The sequence below is a fragment of the Dendrobium catenatum genome, unplaced genomic scaffold (assembly GCF_001605985.2).
Source record: "Dendrobium catenatum unplaced genomic scaffold, ASM160598v2 original_scaffold_3373, whole genome shotgun sequence".
In the NCBI taxonomy this organism is placed as follows: Eukaryota; Viridiplantae; Streptophyta; class Magnoliopsida; order Asparagales; family Orchidaceae; genus Dendrobium; species Dendrobium catenatum.
The window spans coordinates 30,666-53,325 of NW_021321834.1; the positions used below are offsets into that span (position 1 = coordinate 30,666).

Sequence of the window (22,660 nt, forward strand, 5' to 3'; positions counted from 1 at the left end):
TGGGTTGATTAAACTTTGCCCGTAAGTACATACAATTAATTTTTTTTTTTTGTAAATTTACAAATTTTTAAATTACATTTTTGTAAATATATGTGATACTGTAACTCTCAACTTTGAGAAATAAAAATAAAAAGAAAATATTTATAACAATTTTCGTAATAAAGTAAAATGTTTAAAGCTATTTTAATAAATGTATAAAATATAATACTGAGACTCATAGTCTCATATCATGAAAATATTATAAAAATAAAATTATTAATATTTTTTAAACATTTAATTAATGTCAGATGTGGCCATAGAACAACGCTCTACATGAGTTTGTCTCTTACCCTATTTTTTTCCGTTGCCGTGGCCCTTCATGCTGGAAGATCTACTTGAGGTAGAAGAAAATGAACAAAAAAATTGGGTTTTGGAGATGCGGCAAGAATCATTGGTAACAGTAGCATTCTGTAATTCAGTAAAAAATTGAGCTTTTAGAGAGAGAGAGAGAGAGAGAGAGAGAGAGTGGTCGTTGGAGGAGGGGCAACCGGGCAAGCGTCATTTGTACTCTCTTTCAACACCCCATTCTATCTCTACTGCTACTAACTACTACCATGCCCCCACCACACATAGCTTCTTCACTCTGCAAACACCGGTGCTCCGGAACTTTTTTAGTGGTTAAAACCACCGGAGGTAGAGGACGAGGGCATTTTTGGAAAGAGTGGCTGTCAAGTTTGCTGCTTCTCCATCCCATCTCCTTCCACTCCTCTCTCTCTCTCTATCTCTCTCTTCTTTCATACTGAACTTCGCCTCGACCTTCAACTGCTGCATAGCAGTGAAGCCCAAGGAAAATGATGGCGGTTGTTGCATTCCTGTAGCACTGGCCGTTGCTTTCGCTTCAGTTAACTCCACTTCTTCCGCCTCTCCTTATTCCCATTGAGACATCCCAACCACTACGCACTTTCTTCTCACCCTTCTTGTCTGATCTCCATCTTCTTGGAATTCTTCTTCTTGGTTTTGTTGTGAGATTTGATGGTTATGCGCCGGTGGAGTTTGGTGATTTGTTGACAAAATGACGATCGAGAACGGGGAGGATTGCTGTGTTAAGGTGGCGGTCCACATCCGGCCGCTCATCGGCGATGAGAGAATTCAGGGATGCAAGGATTGTGTTACAGTCGTCCCCGGCCAGCCGCAGGTGCGCGATTTTGGCTTTTCTTTTGGATTTCATTGCCTTCGCTTTGCTGATTAATTGGAGATCTGACGAGGGCAAGTTGATTGCTTGATGCCCTGTGGATTTGATCTCTCCTAGAACTCGAGTTCACATAAAAAAATGGGGGGTGGTTGGTTACTGTTCTTAGCATCTTTCGGGATTTATGGAATGTCGGGATTATGCTGGGAATTCGTTTTCGGTTTATTAGCTCTGATTGCTCGTTAAGGGTCGAATTGGTGGTTCTTTGTTTTCAAAATTTTGTTTCCTACTTCTTAGTGGATGTTAAAATAAAAAATAAATATTTTGCTTTTCTTGAATTTTTCCCCCCTTCAAATCACTCCTGCAATTCACATAAGAATATGGCATTGTCAATTCTCTCCAAGTTTTTCAAAGGCAGTTTTCTTGGCCTTCCCAACTAAATATCCTCCCTTCTCAACATTTAACGAAATCTACATGGTCCTGAGATGGCTGTTTCTGATTTCTACTTCTTTGATGTGATATCTGAAGGTTTTTGTTCTGTCAATAATTTTCCTGTTCAAAGATTGTCAAACAGACGATTATACTATATTTTCTCAATATTTGGTTCACGCTGCTTGTATAAACTTTCTTCATCTGCTCCAAAAAGTATTAAGCTTTGTTTATAATAGAATTTCTTCTTCCAGTTATTGCATGCTTGCTAATAACCTCTTAGATACTGATCTAGAAAAATGTGATTCCTGCAATTCAACCTTGATCTTCATCTTCCCTCTTGCAAGAAAATTATGATGTCTTAAAGTTTTTTTTGGGTAATTTTTTTTGTTGGTGTTTAAAACTACCGTTTTTTGCCAACAATCTATAATCAAATATAGACATTCAATTTTCTTCTAAATTAGTCATTCTTGATAGTCTATATTGCTTTCTTTTCTGTACAGGTACAAATTGGCTCTCATTCTTTTACTTTTGATCACGTATATGGTAGTACTGGTTCTCCACCTGCTGCCATGTTCGAAGAACTTGCTGCACCACTCGTTGACGGCCTATTCCAAGGATACAATGGTACAGTCCTCGCTTATGGTCAGGTTAAGTTCTCTTCATCTCATGTCCATCATAATTCTCTTAAAAATTCTTCAAAAAGCATTGTACACATATATTTAACTGAAGCCTTGAAAAAGGGAAAAAATCTGAAATTTTTAAGTGCATACAGACTGGTTCTGGGAAAACATACACCATGGGAACTGGAGGCAAAGATGGATGTCAAACTGGCATAATTCCCCAAGTTATGAATGCATTATTTCACAAGGTTGAGAACCTCAAGCATCACGCTGAATTACAGTTGCGAGTCTCATTCATTGAGGTGAGCGTGACCTTTTTTCTTTTGTTTTACTGTTTATTCTTTGTTTTTCTTCTTCCTGAGGCATGATAGGTTTGCAGCAGGACTCGTTTCTTGTGTTCAGGTGCACATGTTAACATTAATTGCTATATTATAATATTATTTCCCTTTTCCATAACATTTTACTTCTTTGAGCATGAAGTTATATTTGGACTATTTGTTAAGAATAGAAAAAACATTTATGCTACTATTACTTCAGGTCAAAAGTTTATCATTTTGTCAATTTCTTGAGGACTAAGATGCTTCCATATTAAAGATGGTAAGGCGTACTTATGGTAACTTGTCCAGAACTGTCACCGGGCTCATAATATTATGATATAATTTTGCCATTTTTTAGGTCATATAGTCCCTGAATTTGCTATAAGTATTTTAATTTTGACCCAAACATGGAAGTTTAGTTCTCAGAATGAGTTAGGTAGAGTGATTTTGCTAACTTTACTAGTGGGGATAGATATGACTTTAATTGCTTGAGTCATGCTAACATAACCTCTGAGGCGATTTTCCTGCTGAATCTTTATTTTTTTTACGGATCATACTGTTGCAGAACCACACTTCATCATTATGTAACATTTTGCTAATGTATTGATATCATACTTCTTAAAAATGGTTCTTTCTCTTGGTGATAGGAAATTAAAATGCACCAATATGGTTGAGGCAAATATATGTTTAATCTTTTGATTATTGAAAATTTGGTATTTTTTTAGTATGTTGAAGGATAAATCTTCTTGGAAAATGTATTTTGTATAATTGTTATTTTGCATTCCGTTTTTTGAAAAAACCAAAACAAAAATGTCTCTTTTTTTCTACTTAGCTGCTAGCAGTATTTTTTATGTCAATGAACTAATATGATTCCTACATGGCTTAATAATATTAGAAGGACATTGTAATTCATAAACGGAGTTGATTATTAAAATGCCATAGCCATCTATAAAATATTTTGCAACTAATGCTCACTTCAGTTACAGAATTTCATATTCATCTCAATCCTGTTTCCTTATCGACTGATTTTAGACTAATTTTAATGGTTAATTCAATAATAACTTACCATGTTATGGGACAAACTTGAAATCTTCTGATGTAAAGGTTTTGAAAGAAGAAGTGAAGGATTTGTTGGATCCTGGATCTGCTGGAAAAGTTGAGCCTGGAAATGTTCATGTAGCTAAGATTGCCATACCCGGGAAACCCCCGATACAAATCCGAGAGGGTTCAAATGGAGTCATAACACTTGCTGGGTCTACTGAAGTTGATGTTCGAACCAAAAAAGAAATGGTTGCCTGTCTTGAACAGGGCTCTTTTAATCGTGCAACTGGAAGTACGAACATGAATAACCAATCAAGGTAACTACATGTATCTTACCCCTTTTTTACTTTTGAATTTTCTTATGACCACGGGATTTAACGTCCAAATACATTGTTGTTGTCTATCATATTTCTCAGCTAACAGGTCTCCCCTTTCAATCCCTATTTTTCTTTTGCTATGTAATAATTGACCTTGCCCTTTTTATGAATAGTAATCTACCATTCTCGTTTGTACTTCGCTTTGCTTTGTTATATAGTTCTCCCTATGCGATAATCCACATCTTTTCTCTCTTTATTGCTTGAAGTTTCTTTTTAAACTAGCTTTCCATGTAACTCTCTAATTTATTTCAGGATTTGCCAGTACCTGAAATATTACTCTACCAAGTTTAAAGTTGAATTTCTTGACACTGCTAGTATTTCCAATTGCAAAAGAAATTTGAACAGGCTAATTCCCCGAAGTAAACGCATTTAAATAGAAAATACTTGCATTTCACTCCTATGCAAATTTCGCCTCTAATTTTAACCGGTTTACAATTATTTACTCGATCAGTTACATCACTACTTTAGTAGATTACTAAGCCGAACTGCTCAGCTTGAATTTCGTATCATTTCTCTTAATGTTCTTGATGTTTCTTGCTTTCCATCTGTAATAGTCGTTCCCATGCCATCTTCACAATCACATTGGAGCAGATGCATAAACAAAATCAAATGTTCTCTGTTGATGGTATGCCAGTTGAGGATATGACTGAGGATTGTCTATTTGCAAAGCTTCATCTTGTTGATCTTGCTGGATCGGAACGGGCCAAGCGAACAGGTTCAGATGGTCTGCGATTTAAGGAAGGTAACTGGTATTTCTAATATTTATTGACAGAAAAAGTGGTTCGGAAAGTTCATAATATTGATTCCTTGTATTTTCTTTTTAAGGTGTTCATATTAACAGAGGGCTTCTTGCCCTAGGCAATGTAATAAGTGCTCTTGGAGATGAGAAAAAGAGGAAAGATGGTGCTCATGTTCCTTACCGGGACAGCAAACTTACTAGGCTTTTGCAGGTATTACTCTCTATCTTCATGCATGTTTCTGTGTCAAATTATCTAGCCTAAACCTTTCAAATGATGATATAAGCAGCCAAGTAGTCCATTGTTTACATGCTATTTATTTTAAGCACAAAGTAAGGTTTTAAAACTAACTGAAGTTTTAGTTTGGGCTCCATTATGGAGTTTCGTTTTACAGTTCTAAGATATTTTTGACGATGTTGCTCTTCACTTAAACTTTGGTGTATGTTTTTTTATAGTTGACAAATTCTAGTTGGTGATATGTTTGCTGAAATAAATGAAAATTAGATAATGTAGAAAAATTTTAGAAGATAAATGGCTGAGAGTTATTAGAACTGAATTTGAGTATATGATATGTAACTTTCTTGGATGCAATATCAACTTTTATCAGTCAATACTTTAGGAAACAAACTGATGCTTAGGTGTGCTATGTTAAAATATCATGTGTTAATTATATAAAAGAATTGAGATATGGATTGAAATACAAATTTTAGAGTTAAGGTTTGGTGTTTGAAATTGGCGAGTGATCTATGCGTACCGTGCAATGAGAGAAAAAGTATTGGGTGCTGAAAAAGTCACGGACAGCTAAGTTGAGCATTGTGAAAAATGAGAATTGTGATGGATTCATGACAAAATAAAGAATGATAAATGGAGGAAGGATTATATCGAAGGAACTGTTGGAATAATATTTAATGAAGATAAGGTAGTACAAAATAGATTTATATGGTTTGCACATGTATTTTGAAGGATATAAATATGCCCATTAGACAATTAAATGAAATTAGTGTGAAATTGCCATAAAAAATAGGTATATTTAAGGCTAAATGGTTGATGTTGTTCAAAACAATTGCAAATAATAGGCTTAAAGTCTCGTGCGGTAAGAATGACCGTAAAATAAGAAATTGAGGATTTATAGAAGGCCAACCTAAGTACTTGGTATAAATGATGATGATAATGCTGGTGATGAGCTTTTGCCTATAATTTCAAATTGTTAAGTCAAAATTTATAGAAAATTGCTGGCCTTAAAGTAGTCTTTATTGCCCAGAAGTGTTTGAAATAGTTGAAATCTTATAATTTCTTAGTATTCTTAACTAGAGCCCCTGAAACCTTTTTAACACTACCCAAATAAGTGGTTCCTATGAAAATTTGAACTATGATAAATTTGAGCAAAGGTACAAAGCATAATTTTTTTTTTCAATATTACAATCATTTTCTTATGTTTATGAAATAAAAAGAAGTTGCTTATCAACATGAATTAAGGACAAAGTGCATTTGAAAATTTCACAGTTTTTTCATTGAATTAAACTGCTGCTGTGAAATAAAAATGGTAAAATATGCCATGCATTCGATGCTTTTTAAGATCTGCAAGAGTGCCGGGAATGGACATCGATGCATCATTTGTTGGCTCATTCAGTGACAATTCCTGATGCAAGTTGAATTATTTTTTGAAGAAGTGTTCTAGCTTTGTTATTGAACAGTTCAATTATGATACAGAGGATTAGCTAGATGATGGAGAAACGAAAGATTTTTTTTATCATTCATCTCTTGAGGAATGCTTGTCTAAATAATGGTGTATAGGGCTATGACTACAGTTCTCGTATTGAAATTTTCTATCCTTTCTGAACTTTATCGGGCAAATAAAAAAATAGTACAATAGTTCTTTTTCTATTTCTAGTTCATTTATCCAATTATTGGATTCAGTTATGAATAAAATATGCTTTAATGAGCTTAAAATCTATGTTTGATGTGGAGCACCTAACATGAAGTTTTTAGAACAATGAAAATCTTTCCATTGAATTGCCATGTTGTAAATTAGTTTCATAGGCTGGTAAGACTGGTGGTTGTTTTCTCAAAAATAGCTCTATCAACTAATGTAATTTTATATTAAACATTCATTAGAACTAGTATGATAATTCGTAAGTTTGGCTTCTTTTAATTCATGCACAGATGTTGCTGGTATAAGTAGATTTCCTCCACCTTTAGATTTTAAAAATAACCGTTTAATGTTGCGGCAATTTGGTGCAACAATGATTGGCAGCCATATGACCAGAAGTATTCAATTAACCAAATACACATGCACTTATGCGTTAACTTTGGTGGAGGATAGAATGCTCGATTTTAATGCATGATTGATACTTTTTATAACTGAGCTCTTTGTAGAGAATGGCTTAATTCTGAACAAAAATGTAATTTCAAGTTTGGTTTTTTGGTTGAATGCCCTCTAATTTTTTTATTTTTTTTTGGTAATTTAAACATGACAGGATTCACTTGGTGGAAACAGCAGGACTGTTATGATAGGTAACTAATCCCTTATCTGACCCTGAATCAGTGACTAATTCTGAAATAGATATTGCATATTGTTGTACCTTCAGATTAAACACCTTTTCCTGCATCCAAATATTTTGTGTGGGGAGGCATAAGATCATGATATTTTGTACCCAATGCGGATTATAAAGATGGTTTCACTATATTTTAATGCCTTGTTTGGTTGGAAAGTAGCCCTATAAGAAGGGCTTATCTACAGCCAAAATCATAGACGCCTAACTAGAACATATTTAGCAATAATATATTATATTACATGTAATGCTATATATACACGCAATCTATTATCAACCAAACAGACATGACTTCTTAAAGCAAAACCAAGGACTTCCAGGTCTTTTTTTTTTTTTTTCATATTCTTTCATTCTTCCAACTGGTGCCTATAGAAATTGAACGAAAGTTTTATAGAAGATAAAGATCATCTACATATTATAAAACAATCACTTGCACACAACCTAAATACTTTTGAAATAGGGTAAAAGGTGCAATCGTTGTTACTCTCATAGTGCTGAACTCTCTCTTCTATCAGCTTGCATCAGTCCAGCAGATATCAATGCAGAGGAAACTCTTAACACCCTTAAATATGCTAACCGTGCTCGAAACATTCAAAACAAGCCCATCGTAAGTTTTATATATTTGTTAACTTTGATGTTTTCTTGTGCAGAGTGGAGTTATTATTCTCTTTAGCAAGGCAGAACTTTTATTAATTTACCTTTTTTGCTTCCAGGTTAATAGGAATTTAATGTCAAATGAGATGCAGAGGATGCGGCAACAGCTGGAGTACTTGCAAGCGGAACTGCTATGTGCTCGTGGTGGAGGGGCATCTACTGATCAAGTTCAGGTTATTATAGAGCTTTCTGCTTTATTTTTTTTTTTCTTGTGATATTATTTGGCTATATAATACTAATAATTTCATTCTATTAGGCTCTCAAGGAGAGAATTTCTTGGCTTGAAACAACAAATGAAGATCTTGGTCGGGAACTTGATGAGTATCGCAGCAGGTTCTCTCTACCAGAGAACTTTACAGCTGAGAGCCAAGTATGTTATTGGATTTTCTTTAATTTCCTTCTGTATTTTCTTATCTTTTCAAACCAAAATTTAATAAATATTTTATTGTTTCAAGAAATTATCTTGGTTTATCAGAATTGCACCCTATCATATGAAACAAAAGTAATGGAGGTTGCTTTTTTCCATTATTTCAGAAATATAGAACCGATTTGGGCAAAATGGAAGGGCTGAAGAGAAGCCTGAGTACAGAGTCATTTGACTACCAAATGGCTGAAAGCCTGAGAGGCATGTTTCTTTAACCTTTAATATAATTTCTGTAGACTTTATTGTAATTTATTTTTTCTGTAAGCAGCTGGTGACCTGGTGAAGTTATTCATGCCTCTATGCTTTCATTATTTTGTTCTAAAACTTAAATGTTTACCTTAGAAATACTCAGCCATGATTAATTCTAATCCGCAGGTGATAACTATAAGGAGGTTGATGAAGAGGCGGCCAAAGAATGGGAACATACGATGTTGCAGGATACAATGGGCAGGGAATTGAATGAGCTAAATAAACGTCTGGAGCAGAAAGAGGTAATTCTACAATTCTGAAGGCACTTTGAGCATTTTTGCTTTGTCTGTTCTTGTTTGTGTGTGTTGTGGTAACTCGAGCACCAAATCATTTAATGACTTTGGTTTAGTGCATGATGAAAAGAAATGCATTCCAACCTACTTCGCATGTATTTTTTTGGATGTAGGAAATCATAGGAGATCACTAGTTACGATTGCTGTTAGTTTCTAGTGATGGCTTTTTTTTTTTTTTTTGGAAAAAGAAAAAAAAAACTATTACTTTAAAACTAATATTTCTCTCCAAAATCTTAATTTTTAATCTAACGAATCTTTAGCTATATCCAAAAGGAAGTTATACAATGGCCTACCTATGGAGGATACTATAGTCTCTTTGGTTTCGCAGAATGAGTTTGAAAAAGCTCTTTCACTTCATAAACTGATTATTTGTTTAAATTTGTATGACCTTCTGAGTTTGATCATGTATGTTACCCATACTATCTTTTAATTAAGAAAAATTAAGCATATTTCCATTTTTATATTTCATTTTGTCATAAATTCTTACACTCTTTTGGCTTATTCACTAGAGTAACTCCAGTCTTGTGCGTCATTATCATGTTCAATTAGTTGACGAGTTACATGATTCAAAATTAATTACATGCGGTATCTAACATTTGCATCTATGTTTGCAGTCTGAGATGAAAATGTTTGGAGGTTTTGAAACAATTGCTCTCAAACAGCATTTTGGAAAGAAGCTTATGGAACTTGAGGATGAAAAAAGATCTGTTCAGGTTTATTGAAATATGGTCTTATTTGGTCTTGGAATCTATGTAATCTCTTCTATTTTTGAAACTAAGCTCACACTTATTAAAATATTTCAGCTAGAAAGGGATCGGCTATTGGCTGAAGTTGAAAGCCTCGCTGATGGACATTTACACAAGTTTCCAGATATACACTCGCAGAAGTTGAAGTCACTTGAAGCTCAGGTAAAATAAATAGAGATTTGGGTGTTTTTGTTTATGATGATATCTTCTAACGTCTAGTGGCTGCAATTTGTTTTTTTTTTTTTAACCTGTTTTTCTTTCAGATAATGGATCTTAAGAAAACACAAGAGAATCAGGTCCAGCTTGTAAAACAAAAGCAAAGAAGTGAAGAAGCAGCAAAAAAACTGCAAGAAGAAATTCAATCAATTAAGGCTCAAAAGGTTGTGCTTCGCATCATTTTTTGCATTTGCATCATTTCAATCAGCATCATCAATCTTTTTGTATAAATTTTACTTGAATATTTCACACTTTTTTTCATTCCATCGAACTTCTGTATTCTGCCAGTACTAATTGTTTAAAAAATTACAGGTGCAATTGCAACATAGAATAAAGCAAGAGGCTGAACAATTTCGGCAGTGGAAGGCTTCTCGAGAAAAGGAACTCCTGCAGGTATCACCCGAGTTAGAAAATACAGAAATTCAACTGATACCATGGATAATAGATTTTAATTATATGATTTTAATCAATAATAGCATTGAAATAATAAACTCTAATTTTATAGATTTGCCTGCTACAAACAGATGAATGTTATTTGTCTCTTTTTGTTTCTGTTTTTGAAAACATCTTTGGGCAGTGTTACAAAGAAATTTTTGGTAAATGTTCTGAATTTTTTTTGAAATTTTGGAGCATAGCTGCTGTTATCCCTGTGGAACACATTGCTGTGCAACCAAATCTTGTTAAAACGTGCCTTAGAAAAAGACAAGCAGGGGAAGTTTTAAACATGCATTGATACGTTCATGTATTATGTGAATTTTGTTTTGGAATTTAGAATGAAAAATCTGAATTATTAAATAAAAATTCAATTTATTAAGCTTATTTTAATTATAATTCATTTTTTTCATGTCAAAATGAGATATATTAAAGGAGTATTTCTCAATAACATGAGTATAATACTTAAAATACATGCATTATACTTTTGAAGGTTAATTTTTCCACATTTTCCTTTATAAAACAATAAGAAAACCTAAATTTTTTGAAACATTCGTATGTACTAGTACATACATCACATAGGTATAATAAACAAATTTACTAAGTTGCTTTTTGACGAAATATTATTGCTAATATTTTGTATCTCTATAACCGAATGTACATTTTTTTTCCTTTGTAATTAATGCTTTCTGATGCTAAAATCATGTTAGTGTAGCTTAAACATTGTAATAGTCACCCAAATGGATAAATTATCTGTCATGGTAGTAACAAAATGGACTTAGTTGCACCACTTAATTTTATTTTGTTCCATTGATGCATAATAGATTTTTATGCTAGTAGGGATACTTTAGAAATGATCACTAACTATCGTCAGAATATTAAATTTAGGTTTCGTTTGGGACAACTTTTTTACTGCTTCTTAAAGTAACTTCTTAGTACAAAAAAATTATTTTATTTACTAAAAATCTACTTTAACAAAGAAAGTCGTCCCAAATTAAGCCTTAATCTCAGTTCTTTAGAAGAAATTAGCCCTAAAATACTTTATTGTGGAAGGGATCCTCTTTACATGCCATTACAATTTTATATGATTGTTGACCTGTACGCCATACAAAAAATTTTTTTTTTTCAGAGCAAGTACCTGTCCGTTGAACCTCGCATGTCGTCTCCATCCCTCACACGTTCGGCGACATTTCTCCCACGACGCTCTGCTACGAGACGACGCCTCATCTCGTTGTTAAATAACACGATCGCCTCTCTGGACGCCGCTTGTTTTGGCGCATTCCTTCGCTCGTTCGTCATTGTACGATTCCGCTTCCTCAACGACTTTCCTTTCCGACGGGATCAGAAGTTACGACATATTGATCGGAAGCAGCAAATGGAGCTCGCTCGCAGTGAGGGTAACTTTCTCCCTTCCGATCGCTTCTCCGCCCCCTTCGTGGCCGTTCGATTACGCTCCCTTCTACGATTTTACCTTCTGGTTGGATCGGAAGTTACAACCTTTTGATCAGAACCAACGACGAAGCTCTCTCGCAGTCTTCCGCCCATCGTTGTTGTGCGATTTTCTCCCTTTCGTGTGCTCCCCAACCTCCTTTGTGGCCGTTCGATTACGCCCCTTGACGACTTTCCCTTCTTGTCTGGTCGGAAGTCGCAACATTTTGATCGGGTGTCAGAGCAGGAGCTCGCTAACCGTGAGGGTAACTTTCTACCTTATGCATGCTTCTTCGGCTAAATCCTGTAATCTCGCTGAGTATTAAAGAGAGAAGCAGAGGATTTCTCTCGCCGTGAGATTTACAGTGCAACCAAATCCCCTCTAGAAGGATTTTTGCATAAATCCTGTTCTAATCCAACATTAATCCTCTAAATTTTTATTAATTTTAGTTAATTATTATTAATTATTAATTAATTATAATTAATATTAATTATAACTAATTTTGTTTTGAGTATAATTACAACAACAACAACAATATCAAGCCTTTATCCTCATAATTAGTTATAGTTAATTAAAATTGATTATAATTTATTATTAATTTTAATTAATTAATTAATTAATTATAATTAATTGTAATTAGTTAAAATTAATTGCAATTAATTATTTTTAATTATAATTAATTACTATTGATCATAATTAATAATAATTAACTAAAGTTTTAAAAAGAAAAATGTCTACTCCTCCCTGGCCTCGATGCACAAGCCGACACCGCCGACAGTTGCCGATCACTCTTACGCAGGTATAATGTTCCAAATCTTATCCGCGACGCGCTTGATGCGCTGATGGACCTCCTATACGCGCTCTTGTAGCACGGTGAGGGGGAATCCAGTGCAACAGGTGCGATGAGGCGGGTAAGCCCTATATACGCTCTTGTAGCATGGTGGGGACAGTCCTCGATCTCGGCATTAGTGCCACCGAGACTACTTCACAAGGTATAATGTTCTAAAATCACATTCTCGGCGTCTACGGCGGACTGGAGAACCACATATATGCGCTTTTGTAGCACGGTAGAAGGGAGCCCAGTGTGACGCATACGGCGAGGTGGGTAAGCCCTATACACGCTCTTGTGGCATGGTGGGGGAAGCCACTAGTGTTCTCGTACGGGTACTGTTGAAGGCCCCATACACGCTCTTGTAGCATGGTGGGATGAAAAGATGTATGGCCGCGGTGTTTAAGGACACCTATCATATATGCTCGAGTAGCGTGACGGGAAGGCCCAACTCCCCTACATTTCCCCCAAACGGGGGATATGTCGGGATGTTGCCGACATTTTTACTGAAGTGCTTAAAGCTTGAACAATAAGAAGACTTCACTTGAGCAATAATATATAGGACCCGTACTTGAATATAAATACATAGAATTTGAACCAAATATGCATAGGACTTGTACGAACAACAGGGAACATGACTCAAACTAAATTATAAGCAGGGAACTCGTGGCGAACATGATCTCGATGCATATAAGCAATGAACAATAGTCAATTCATAGCATCTGAACATCCACCAATCATCAATACTCAAATACATAAGCATACAATGAATGATGTTGGTTTATACAATGATAGAAGTAGTGAACTCTTACAACAATCTAAATGAGATCAGATGCATCATACATGCAAGAACAACAAATAGTTGCAGAATGCATAGGTGTCCCCTATATGCATTATTGAAAACCTCAATACAAACAATAATTTGCTTGTAGATTGATATGATAATGCTGGAAATCGATATTGAAAGATCCGTCCTTGCAAACAAGTACATCAAACCACCTAAGATTGGTAAAAGGTGGATATGATGCAGGAATAATGGCTTTTCTATGAATACTTCCAAGAGGTTGTAGTGAATACAATTGGTCCCTATAAATAAACACGAGCCACTTGTAGATAACAACAGTGGGTATATCGTAAGTACAACGAACCCTTGTGGACACAAGTATAGATATCACCTACAACGACGGTGATTGAGAATTGCAAGTATGTCGGATATGAAGATAACTCGATGAATAGAGAAGGACACCTCCTGGCAAAATAAAAGAGACGTTTGAACAAATTCAAACTAAACTTCCTGGTGTTCCAAAATAGTTTTGGCATCCATGAATACTGGAAATAACAAGTACGCCCAGATACCTCTATTTTATTTTGAATGACAATTATTTGGTTATGGATGTTACATCCTGTAGAAGTCCGATACACTGTAGAGCTTGAAAAGCGTTATTTTCGAGGCATCGATCATGAATTCCAAGAAGGACCTCTTGGTGAACAAGAAAAGGGGAGTCAACATCAAGATGATGAGGTGCCTCATAATATCCAGATAATAATGCCACCGGATCTGCAATACTCGTACAAGCAAATAGAAGGCATTTACAAGCTTTTAAATAGCATACTGCATTCAAATGGTAGTTGCCCGTACAACTGAGCACCGTCAAATATCCCTGAAAATGCACCTACACATGCACCGTAGTTTGTATACATAGGTACACAAAGGGTAAGTGTAATCATAAACCCGCATGGGCCTCGACGAGCGTGTTTTTGTAACAAATGTGACATTTAGGGATGCTGCGCGGGTTAATAAATAAACCCAAGTTCAAATTCGATCCTTCTATGCAGATAGATAGGAGTGGACTTGGCTCGAACCATTAAATAAATATTCGGTCGTGAGGTCGACCAACATATTTATTTTATACATTCATATTAGGCCTTCAAGGCTTTCAATCAAGAAAATTCACAAACAAACACATAAAGCTTACGAAATCCGATCCTTTCTCGACAGCTCGACAAAGTCGACAAGGTTCATCTACAAAATGCAACTATTTTAAAATGAAATTGGCCTCTTGCCCCGATGATGGCCATGTTAAATGCAGATCTCAATCAGAGGTGTTAATTCTAAATATTTCAAAATGCTATCTTAAATACCTGAAAGTCCAAAATCCAAAATCCCAAAATTCCAAATTCAAATATTTAAAATTTAAATTCAACCGTCAAGCCACTTAAAGTAAAACTCATCCATCCTTCGCAACAATTTGCCGGGGTGGACAAATTAAAATTTACTTCAGCTCATATAGAGCCAAATGCCTAGTCGAAAATATCACTAGGATCCATTCTCAAATAATCTCATGCCAATAAAGATATGGTATGTATCCTCTGACCAGCGATTTTGCCGCCAAATGACGCCACAGGATAAACGGTTATGACCTGGGGCCCTCTAAACCGAGTGGTCTTGCCGCCAAATGGCACCATAGATATCAGTTATGGCCAGAGCCAATACATTATTTAGTAGCATCAAATTCTTTATATATTAATCAATAGGATATGATCGATAGGACACAAAGCCCTCTGTTAGCTAAGGTGCATTCAAATTTATCCCCTTAGACAAATATTTACCCCAAGTCTACAAGGTACCTTTCGATGAAGTAACCCATGACTGTCGACAAGGATCCTTTTGTCAGGTTGGGTCGACTACCTCCTCTGACTAAGTAGACCAGGGACCACGATGGCCCGGGACGACAAAACCATGGGATCTTGATCAGGTCCATCTTCCATTCCCCCACCATCCGCTTTAAGTGCAAAATGATGAAATTTCCAATTTTAAATATCTACTCTTCAACTTTTCAGATATCCAAAGCCCATGCTGTTACTATATGCCATATAACACATGTTTCTACGTATGTGACGACTAGCCTTAATTGAAAATTCTCTCTCGTGATCGGGAAGGGTAATTAACTATAGGGGCTTGCGCCTATAGGAAACCAGAACTCAGATCATAAAGTCCTCGCAAAATGAGGGCGAAATCTCTGGGTAGTGTCTTATCTACAAATTCATCGGCCTTCCAAAATTTACTCCGGAACTTAATTCCGTTAAAACTCCCCCCCCACCCACGATGAAAAAAGCACAATGGGCGGAGGCCAGGGTTGAATTTTCGGAGCCCACTATGATTTGTTTCCAATCTATGGAATTTTCTTTGACTAACCATAGATGCTGGTTTGGGTGTTAGATGAATGGTTCAAGATGTACTAGTAAAAAGGGTGGATAAAATTGATGTTAAAAATTTAGGGGGAAAAAAAAAAGTAGATTGAACTTTCATGGATAGAAGTTGTAAGGAATAATTTTTGCAAAATAAGTTTATACATCTCATGCAACACTCAAGAAAGATCAATACGAATGAGGATTCATAAAATCTTCCTAAAATTGTTGGGATAAGCTAATCCCACGTAGTTCAGATAAGGCTCATTATTATGAAAATCATGTTGTTCTTACTTCATTTGATCTAGGCCTAACTCAAAATTAAACTGACCAAAAAATTTGGCCCGTGGCTCAGCTTGTTTGGCTAGATCAAAAGCGAAAAATCTACTCAATCATCATAAGATCTTTGATCTTCAAGCTTAACTCTCTACCCATATTATAATGTTCTGTTATTAAAATAGGATGACTCAGGATTAGATATTTTAATGCAGCTCATATGATGTGTAGTATACTTGTATGCAAAACAAAGTAGATGATGCAATAATCTCAAGCTACCAATTATACCAACTTCTTTTGTTTTGAATGAAAATAGCGATAGCAGATTTTAAGCCAATTGATAATGAAATAATCGTAAATGTCTAAAGTAAGAATTTGAAAACAAATAAAATAAGTGAGAAAATTGATTAATTTTTATAACATCAAATTTTTGATATATCATTTTTTGATCAAAATCAAGAACATCAAATTAGTCAATAATAAATTATGTAATTTAGACAGACAAGGGATGAAATTACCTAAGCAGAGAAAACAAAAGGCCTCATGCTAGTACAAGGAGAGCTTTTTCTCAGAACGCTGGATGGAATCACTCAATTAACTTGCTTTCACGAGATTAAAAACTAAAAGAAAATTATATTTCATCATAAAGTAATCTATTTATGGACATTTACCTACACTATATTTCTTTAATTAGTAGATGCAGTAATGACCGGTTCATGTGTCAATCCTTTAAATCTGGGATTCTCGGACCTTCCAGCAGCTACCATAGCCGTAAATGTAATTTTGGTTCCTTGAGGAATCTGAAACAACAGGCAAGGCTATATAGGCTTGAAGCAGGTTTATAGGTGGGAAAAAGGAACAAGTGAAGCAGCCTTTAGCGGAAACTATAAAAAGTTAATCTGAAATTCCCTGAACTATCCAAAACAGAAATCAGCAGCAATCCAATTTATATCATTTGGTTAATTTCCACCAACAGCCCTTTAGAGGTATCAACAGACTAATCTCAGTAGAAAGCCTTATTTAGTATAAACTTTATCTTTCTCTAACTAATTGATTCTATGCTATTATTATGAGGGCATGGCATGACCTGGTTGTTATTTCTCTGGCTGAAGCTACAATTAGATTGTTTCATAGTAACTGGTTAGCAATTGCAAATTTTTGTCCTTGATTTAATTTGCTCCCTTTGCAGAAGCCTTATTTAGTAATTCTTTTTCAATATTAGTTTTGCACTTGGGCCATATGTAGTTATATTGCAATTTGTATTTAGTATTATTTCATTTTGTAGTGTGAAATGTTGCAGTCTAGCTCCTTTTGTCATTAAATTTTCATAAAAATACTACTTTCTTCAGCATTGTTTTGATCTCAATGCATTTCCTCGATCAGTTAAGGAAGGAAGGTAGGAGGAACGAGTATGAACGACATAAACTTCAAGCTATGAATCAGAGACAGAAAATGGTATACAAAAAATGTCCCATTTGAGAAATTCATTTGATATATTTTTTTTACATGCAAGTAAATTGATCTTTTCACTGATCTATTAAGTGCCTGAAAATATAATCAATTTTTTTACCTTTCTTTTTCAGGTTCTTCAGAGAAAGACAGAAGAGGCTGCCATTGCCACCAAAAAGTTGAAAGAATTGCTAGAAGCTCGGAAATCATCAGCGAAAGATAATTCTGGTTTGCTTAATAACTTAATTCCTTCTATTTCCCACAGTTATGAAGGTATTGCTATTAACTGTTTATTATTGTAAATAATTTTTATGTTCCAGTTATGTCAAATGGGAGTTCACCAGGCAGTCAGGTAACCGCTGTTGGTTTCTATTTGCAACCTTTTAAGTACTTAAAAATTAATTATGAACCAGTGTACACATCCTAAATATTTCTGCTACTACAGATGAATGAGAAGTCTTTTCAACGATGGTTAGATCATGAGCTTGAGGTCATGGTGAATGTACATGAAGTTCGCATTGAGTATGAGAAGCAAAGCCAAGTGTATGTTAAATTAATCAAGAATATTTCTCTGCAAACTGGTTCAAGAGAAACACTTTGCATCCTTTCTGATTGAGTTATTTTCCTTCAGACGAGCTGCCCTTGCAGAAGAGATTACTATGTTCAAACAAGAAGCATTTTCTGGGGAGCTTAGTCCTCCAAAAGGAAAGAATGGACACTCTCGGTAAAGATTATCTCATTCTTCAATTGTCAATTTCACCTTTTAGAAATTGAATGAGAAATTCTTTTTTGTTGTGACTTCTAACTGAAAGGTATTTTTTTTCCGACACTTGTATTTTATTTCCTACCAGAGTATCAAATATGTCACCAAACGCAAGATTAGCAATGCTAGCATCACTTGAGAACATGGTGAGCATGTCATCAAATGCTCTAGTAGCAATGGCTTCTCAGCTTTCAGAGGCTGAGGAAAGAGAGCGAGCATTTACTAGTCGTGGCCGGTGGAATCAGTTGCGATCAATGGGAGAAGCTAAGAATTTGCTTCAATATATGTTTAATGTTGCTGCGGATGCAAGGTATTGGCTCAAAATATTTTATCTTATTTGAATTTCCCATCTCCCATTTGAAAGCAGAAGAGACCGCCGTGGGGCTACCCATATTTCCCTCATTCATACTCGAATTACTATTTCTAAAAATAAAATACATTCAGGAAAATAATTATTTATTTATTTTTGTTGATTAAGACTTGTATTCGATCATAAACCAGATAGTAGTATTTTAGATGTCATGGGTGTATCATCTTTGTTTTATTTGTTTTTGTGAAATAATTATTTGTATGGAAAGGCATATTTTGAATCAAATGATTTCTCTAGCTGCTTAATGACTAAATGTTTCCAATTAGCAGCGTATTTAGTATAGTGAGTCAGCTGAGCTTGATTAGAATGTCCCGTTTAGCTCTATGTGAGTACAGATAAGTTAGCCTTATAAGTTAACCACAAATGCAAGTTGGAACTCCTAGTATTCCCATTTCTATTATACTTGATGATCCTCATCAAAAGCTGATCTTCCTTTTCTTTCAACTCTGATTACAAAATGGTTTATGAAAACTTTTAATAATATGGCTTGTAGTTTGTAATGACCAAAAGCAAGCTAATGGCAGTAATTTAACCGACCAGATGCCAACTGAGAGACAAGGAAATAGAGATGAAGGAGCTGAAGGAGGAACTGAATGAGCTTGTTGGAATTCTCCGACAGAGTGAATCTCGGCGGAAGGAACTGGAAAAACAGCTAAAATTGAAAGAGCAAACTGTTTCCTTGGAAATGGCAAACACACCTTTGGTAAGATTATACATTTAATATTAATGTCATTAGATCAAACGTTCTATAAAGTTCAATTTATTGACTTAGATGGCTGAATGCTACCATGATTTGACATTAAGATTTATGTTTTGAGTGTTTATTCCATGCTGTAATCCTTATATATGACGTATGACAGGCCTCCCATTGTAATGTAGTTTAATTCAAATCGAAAGTAATATCTATTAAGCTTGGACATGAGCTTTGTGTAGGCAGCTGTATGCTTTGTGCTAGTCTCAACATTTGCCTGTCGAGCAAAAAAGAAAAAAATACGCCTTTAGATGAAACATAGCAGTTGAGCCAACATTTTTTTTTCTTCTCTGATTTTCTCAAATAATGCATCTCAAGCTTTCATTCGTAGTTGAATAAATAGAACTTTTTGTAATTTTAATTAGAACTTTTGGCCACAGGATTGTAGCTTATTTCTTTTGAATAAATCTAGTTGCTGAATATAAGTTTTAGATTGTAGCTATTCATTACTGACTGCTTGGAGAGTAGCTTCTGGCATGCTTCAAATTGTGAATGTGATAAGGAACATGTATTCAAAGCACTTGAAAATATGTTTCTGTAAAAGCTTAAACTGGCCGATTAAATATTCAGCTTATTCAGTTATATACTTCATTGTGTCTGATCTGGCCTTCTCTTCTCCATCATCTCCCATTTGCCCTCAACTTAATTTTTTGGGGGATTCTTTCCTCCTATTACTTGGTCTAGTAACTATATCTAGCAGTCAAGGTAAGTTCTTTTTCAATGATTTGAGATATAACCAAAATTGAAGCGAAACTTGTTCTCATTCCCTTCAGGAACACAAATATTGCTTAATCTTATACTTGACCAAGTATAACTCCTCTAGAATCCTTGTAAGAATGTATCTGGTGCTCTTAAAATCATCCATTTTGAACCTTATTTTTCTCTTATTTAACATTTCTCCAAGTAACCTGTGGAATTCCTTTCTTCAGTCCAACTCAAATGGTTCGTTGAAACACTCAGCCGATGAAACGAACACACCAGCTTCTCCAATACCTGCTCCAGCACAGAAGCAGCTCAAATACACACCTGGCATTGCCAATGGCCGAGGAAGAGAAACTGCAACCTTCAGTAACCAACCCTTAAAGGTTCAACTTATCTCCTTTAGTCATTGTTCTTTTTTTCCTGCAGTTATGTCAGCCAATTTTGCGCTAAGAGTTTTCCAACGGCATCATCCTTGATATCATTGTTTGTAGATGGTACCTCTAGGGCAGGCATCCATAGGCAAGAAGATAGCTGTAGCAAGCCAAGTAGGAAAACTATGGAGATGGAAAAGGAGCCACCATAGGTGGCTAATACAGTTCAAATGGAAGTGGCAGAAGCCATGGAGGTTGTCTGAATTGATAAGGCATAGTGATGAGACAATCGTTAGAACAAAGCCCAGAATTCTACCTGTTCGAGACACATCATCTCTTCGATGCACATCCATCATCAATACCTGAACCCTAACTATTTTTATAGGGTTTTATAGCAGATTTATAAACATAAAAGAGCTCTAACTGCATCAAGCTCTTCAAGCTCTCACGACATGCTGATATCTCTTGTACATATGATGGTGGCACCTTCATATTTCAGTTGGTGCAGAGTGAGAAAATTTTTTCCTTATACACAGATTTTCATGGAATTTGCATTCCTTTGCTTGGTGTTGTCATATTGGATTTATGCATCGAAAGGATCATTGTAAAGTGTTTATAAGATCTGTGTTCTGTACTTAAAACTATAACTATGGGATCTCTACCAGAATGATGTCCTGCTATTATGCTTTCATGCTTGGGGTAAAAATTCCTTGTAGAAGAAAAAAGAGGAAAGTTCATCATGTTTATTTTGTCTTTCATAGATGGAGAATTTCATGTTCATAATGTATTGAGGTGTTGTTATTACTTTGTATTAATTACATAATGGATTTGTGTGTGTTTTTGTATTAATTAAGTTGTTCAGATCATAGTCTCTTTTTTTCCCCTTCTGAATGTATTGAATAGCTTTCAGTTATTTTATTTGTGAACCCTGAAAAAAGAGGCAGCACCACAAAATGAACCTTTCCTTATGTTATTTTTATTAAAAATTACAATTAAGATCCTGAGATTGAATTCTGATTATTTTTAAATTTATATTTGGATTCTCAATTTTTATATTTATAAGTGAAACATTTTTAAGTAATATTGAAATGTTTTCTGTTAATGGAATCATCATTTTCTTTTATTTTTTGTCAATTTTTTTTTTCACATATTAAAACTCATAATAAAACATGAATAGATATTTTTTTTCTTCATTTTTTAATTAGTTAAATTTTAGTTTTATAAATTATTAAATGTTAATGGTTTTGAAGGCATTGTATGATTCTACCCTCTAGTAGTCTCACTCCATTTGATGGAGAATTATAGAACACCAAAATCGGTTTGAATTAAAAGAACTGAAAGAAAGTAAAAATTTTATGGTAAAGAAAACCAAGATGGACAAGTGTGATATTATTAGACTTAATTCCATAGCAGTTGGAAAATCATTCAAGCTAATATCAGTGCCTTTTTACCCTTTTGAACTAGATGGAAATTCTAGCTGATAGTTGGGTTGTGCATTGATTGGATGAAATCAGAAAGTCAAAATGCTAATGTTTGATTCAAATTAAAATAATAAGCTTTATTATGTTGTATAAAACTTTATCTATTTTAGTTAATTGATTTTGTGGATTGTTGGATTGTCTCTTCTCTTTTTTTTTTTTATCATTTAAGCGAATCATGTTAGTAAAACTGAAGTTAAATAGGCTTCAATGAAAATAAAGTTTGGAAAAACTGTAGTACTAATGATATTTCAATAAATGCGTAGGAGATTTAGGAATTTCTTGACCTCTCTGTTTTTTTTTTTTTTTTTTTTTGAGAGAGTTTTAAAAGAATTAATTTTCCAGGACAAACTTGCAAGGACTTCATGATTTGAGTTTGCGTATCCAATAGACGTAAACCCCTATAGTTATTACCCATCCTGGTGATGAGGGAGTTGTTGCAACTTGTGCTCCCGAGTTTATGATTTTGATGATAACAAACATTAATGATTGCCTCTTTATTTTTCCCAGTATTTATAATGTATATTTGTTTGTGTATGTACTAACATTTCAGGTACATCATGCACCATTCAATGAAGATTCATGATACAAGATTTGATAGAATATGGTAGTCTAGTGAGCACACACATACAAGGGGAGTGGAAATAATTTTAAATATTTTATTTTTTTTGTACATCGTACTGTATGATACAGATCATACTATATGAGTTGTTACAGAAATTAATTAAAATATTTTATTTATTTAAAATAATAAAAAATGTCATAAAAATATTTAATCAATTGAGTAATCACATT

At 34.6% G+C, this 22,660-nt stretch overlaps 1 protein-coding gene across 1 annotated transcript; it reads left to right on the forward strand.

The window, feature by feature from the left end:
- The first annotated feature begins 475 nt into the window (after positions 1–475).
- LOC110108533 (kinesin-like protein KIN-4A) lies at positions 476–21,248 on the forward strand. The gene is made up of 25 exons (XM_020839211.2): positions 476–1,174; positions 2,101–2,247; positions 2,373–2,522; positions 3,642–3,895; positions 4,510–4,697; positions 4,781–4,905; positions 7,170–7,206; positions 7,760–7,851; positions 7,958–8,071; positions 8,155–8,268; positions 8,433–8,523; positions 8,698–8,813; positions 9,479–9,577; positions 9,668–9,772; positions 9,874–9,990; positions 10,139–10,219; positions 17,365–17,436; positions 17,565–17,658; positions 17,751–17,782; positions 17,876–17,973; positions 18,062–18,154; positions 18,282–18,503; positions 19,104–19,266; positions 20,244–20,399; positions 20,508–21,248. Exons 1-25 carry the CDS (start codon positions 1,052–1,054, stop codon positions 20,751–20,753), a joined length of 3,129 nt encoding a protein of 1,042 aa, XP_020694870.1. The 5' UTR covers positions 476–1,051; the 3' UTR covers positions 20,754–21,248.
- Positions 21,249–22,660: the final 1,412 nt, after the last annotated feature.

Excerpts from the sequence above, each read along its gene's own strand:
- LOC110108533 (XM_020839211.2), top strand. The coding sequence starts at position 1,052 with ATGACGATCGAGAACGGGGAGGATTGCTGTGTTAAGGTGGCGGTCCAC. Across the intron at positions 8,269-8,432 it reads ACTTTACAGCTGAGAGCCAA|AAATATAGAACCGATTTGGG; the intron begins GTATGTTATTGG and ends CCATTATTTCAG. Across the intron at positions 9,578-9,667 it reads ATGAAAAAAGATCTGTTCAG|CTAGAAAGGGATCGGCTATT; the intron begins GTTTATTGAAAT and ends AAAATATTTCAG.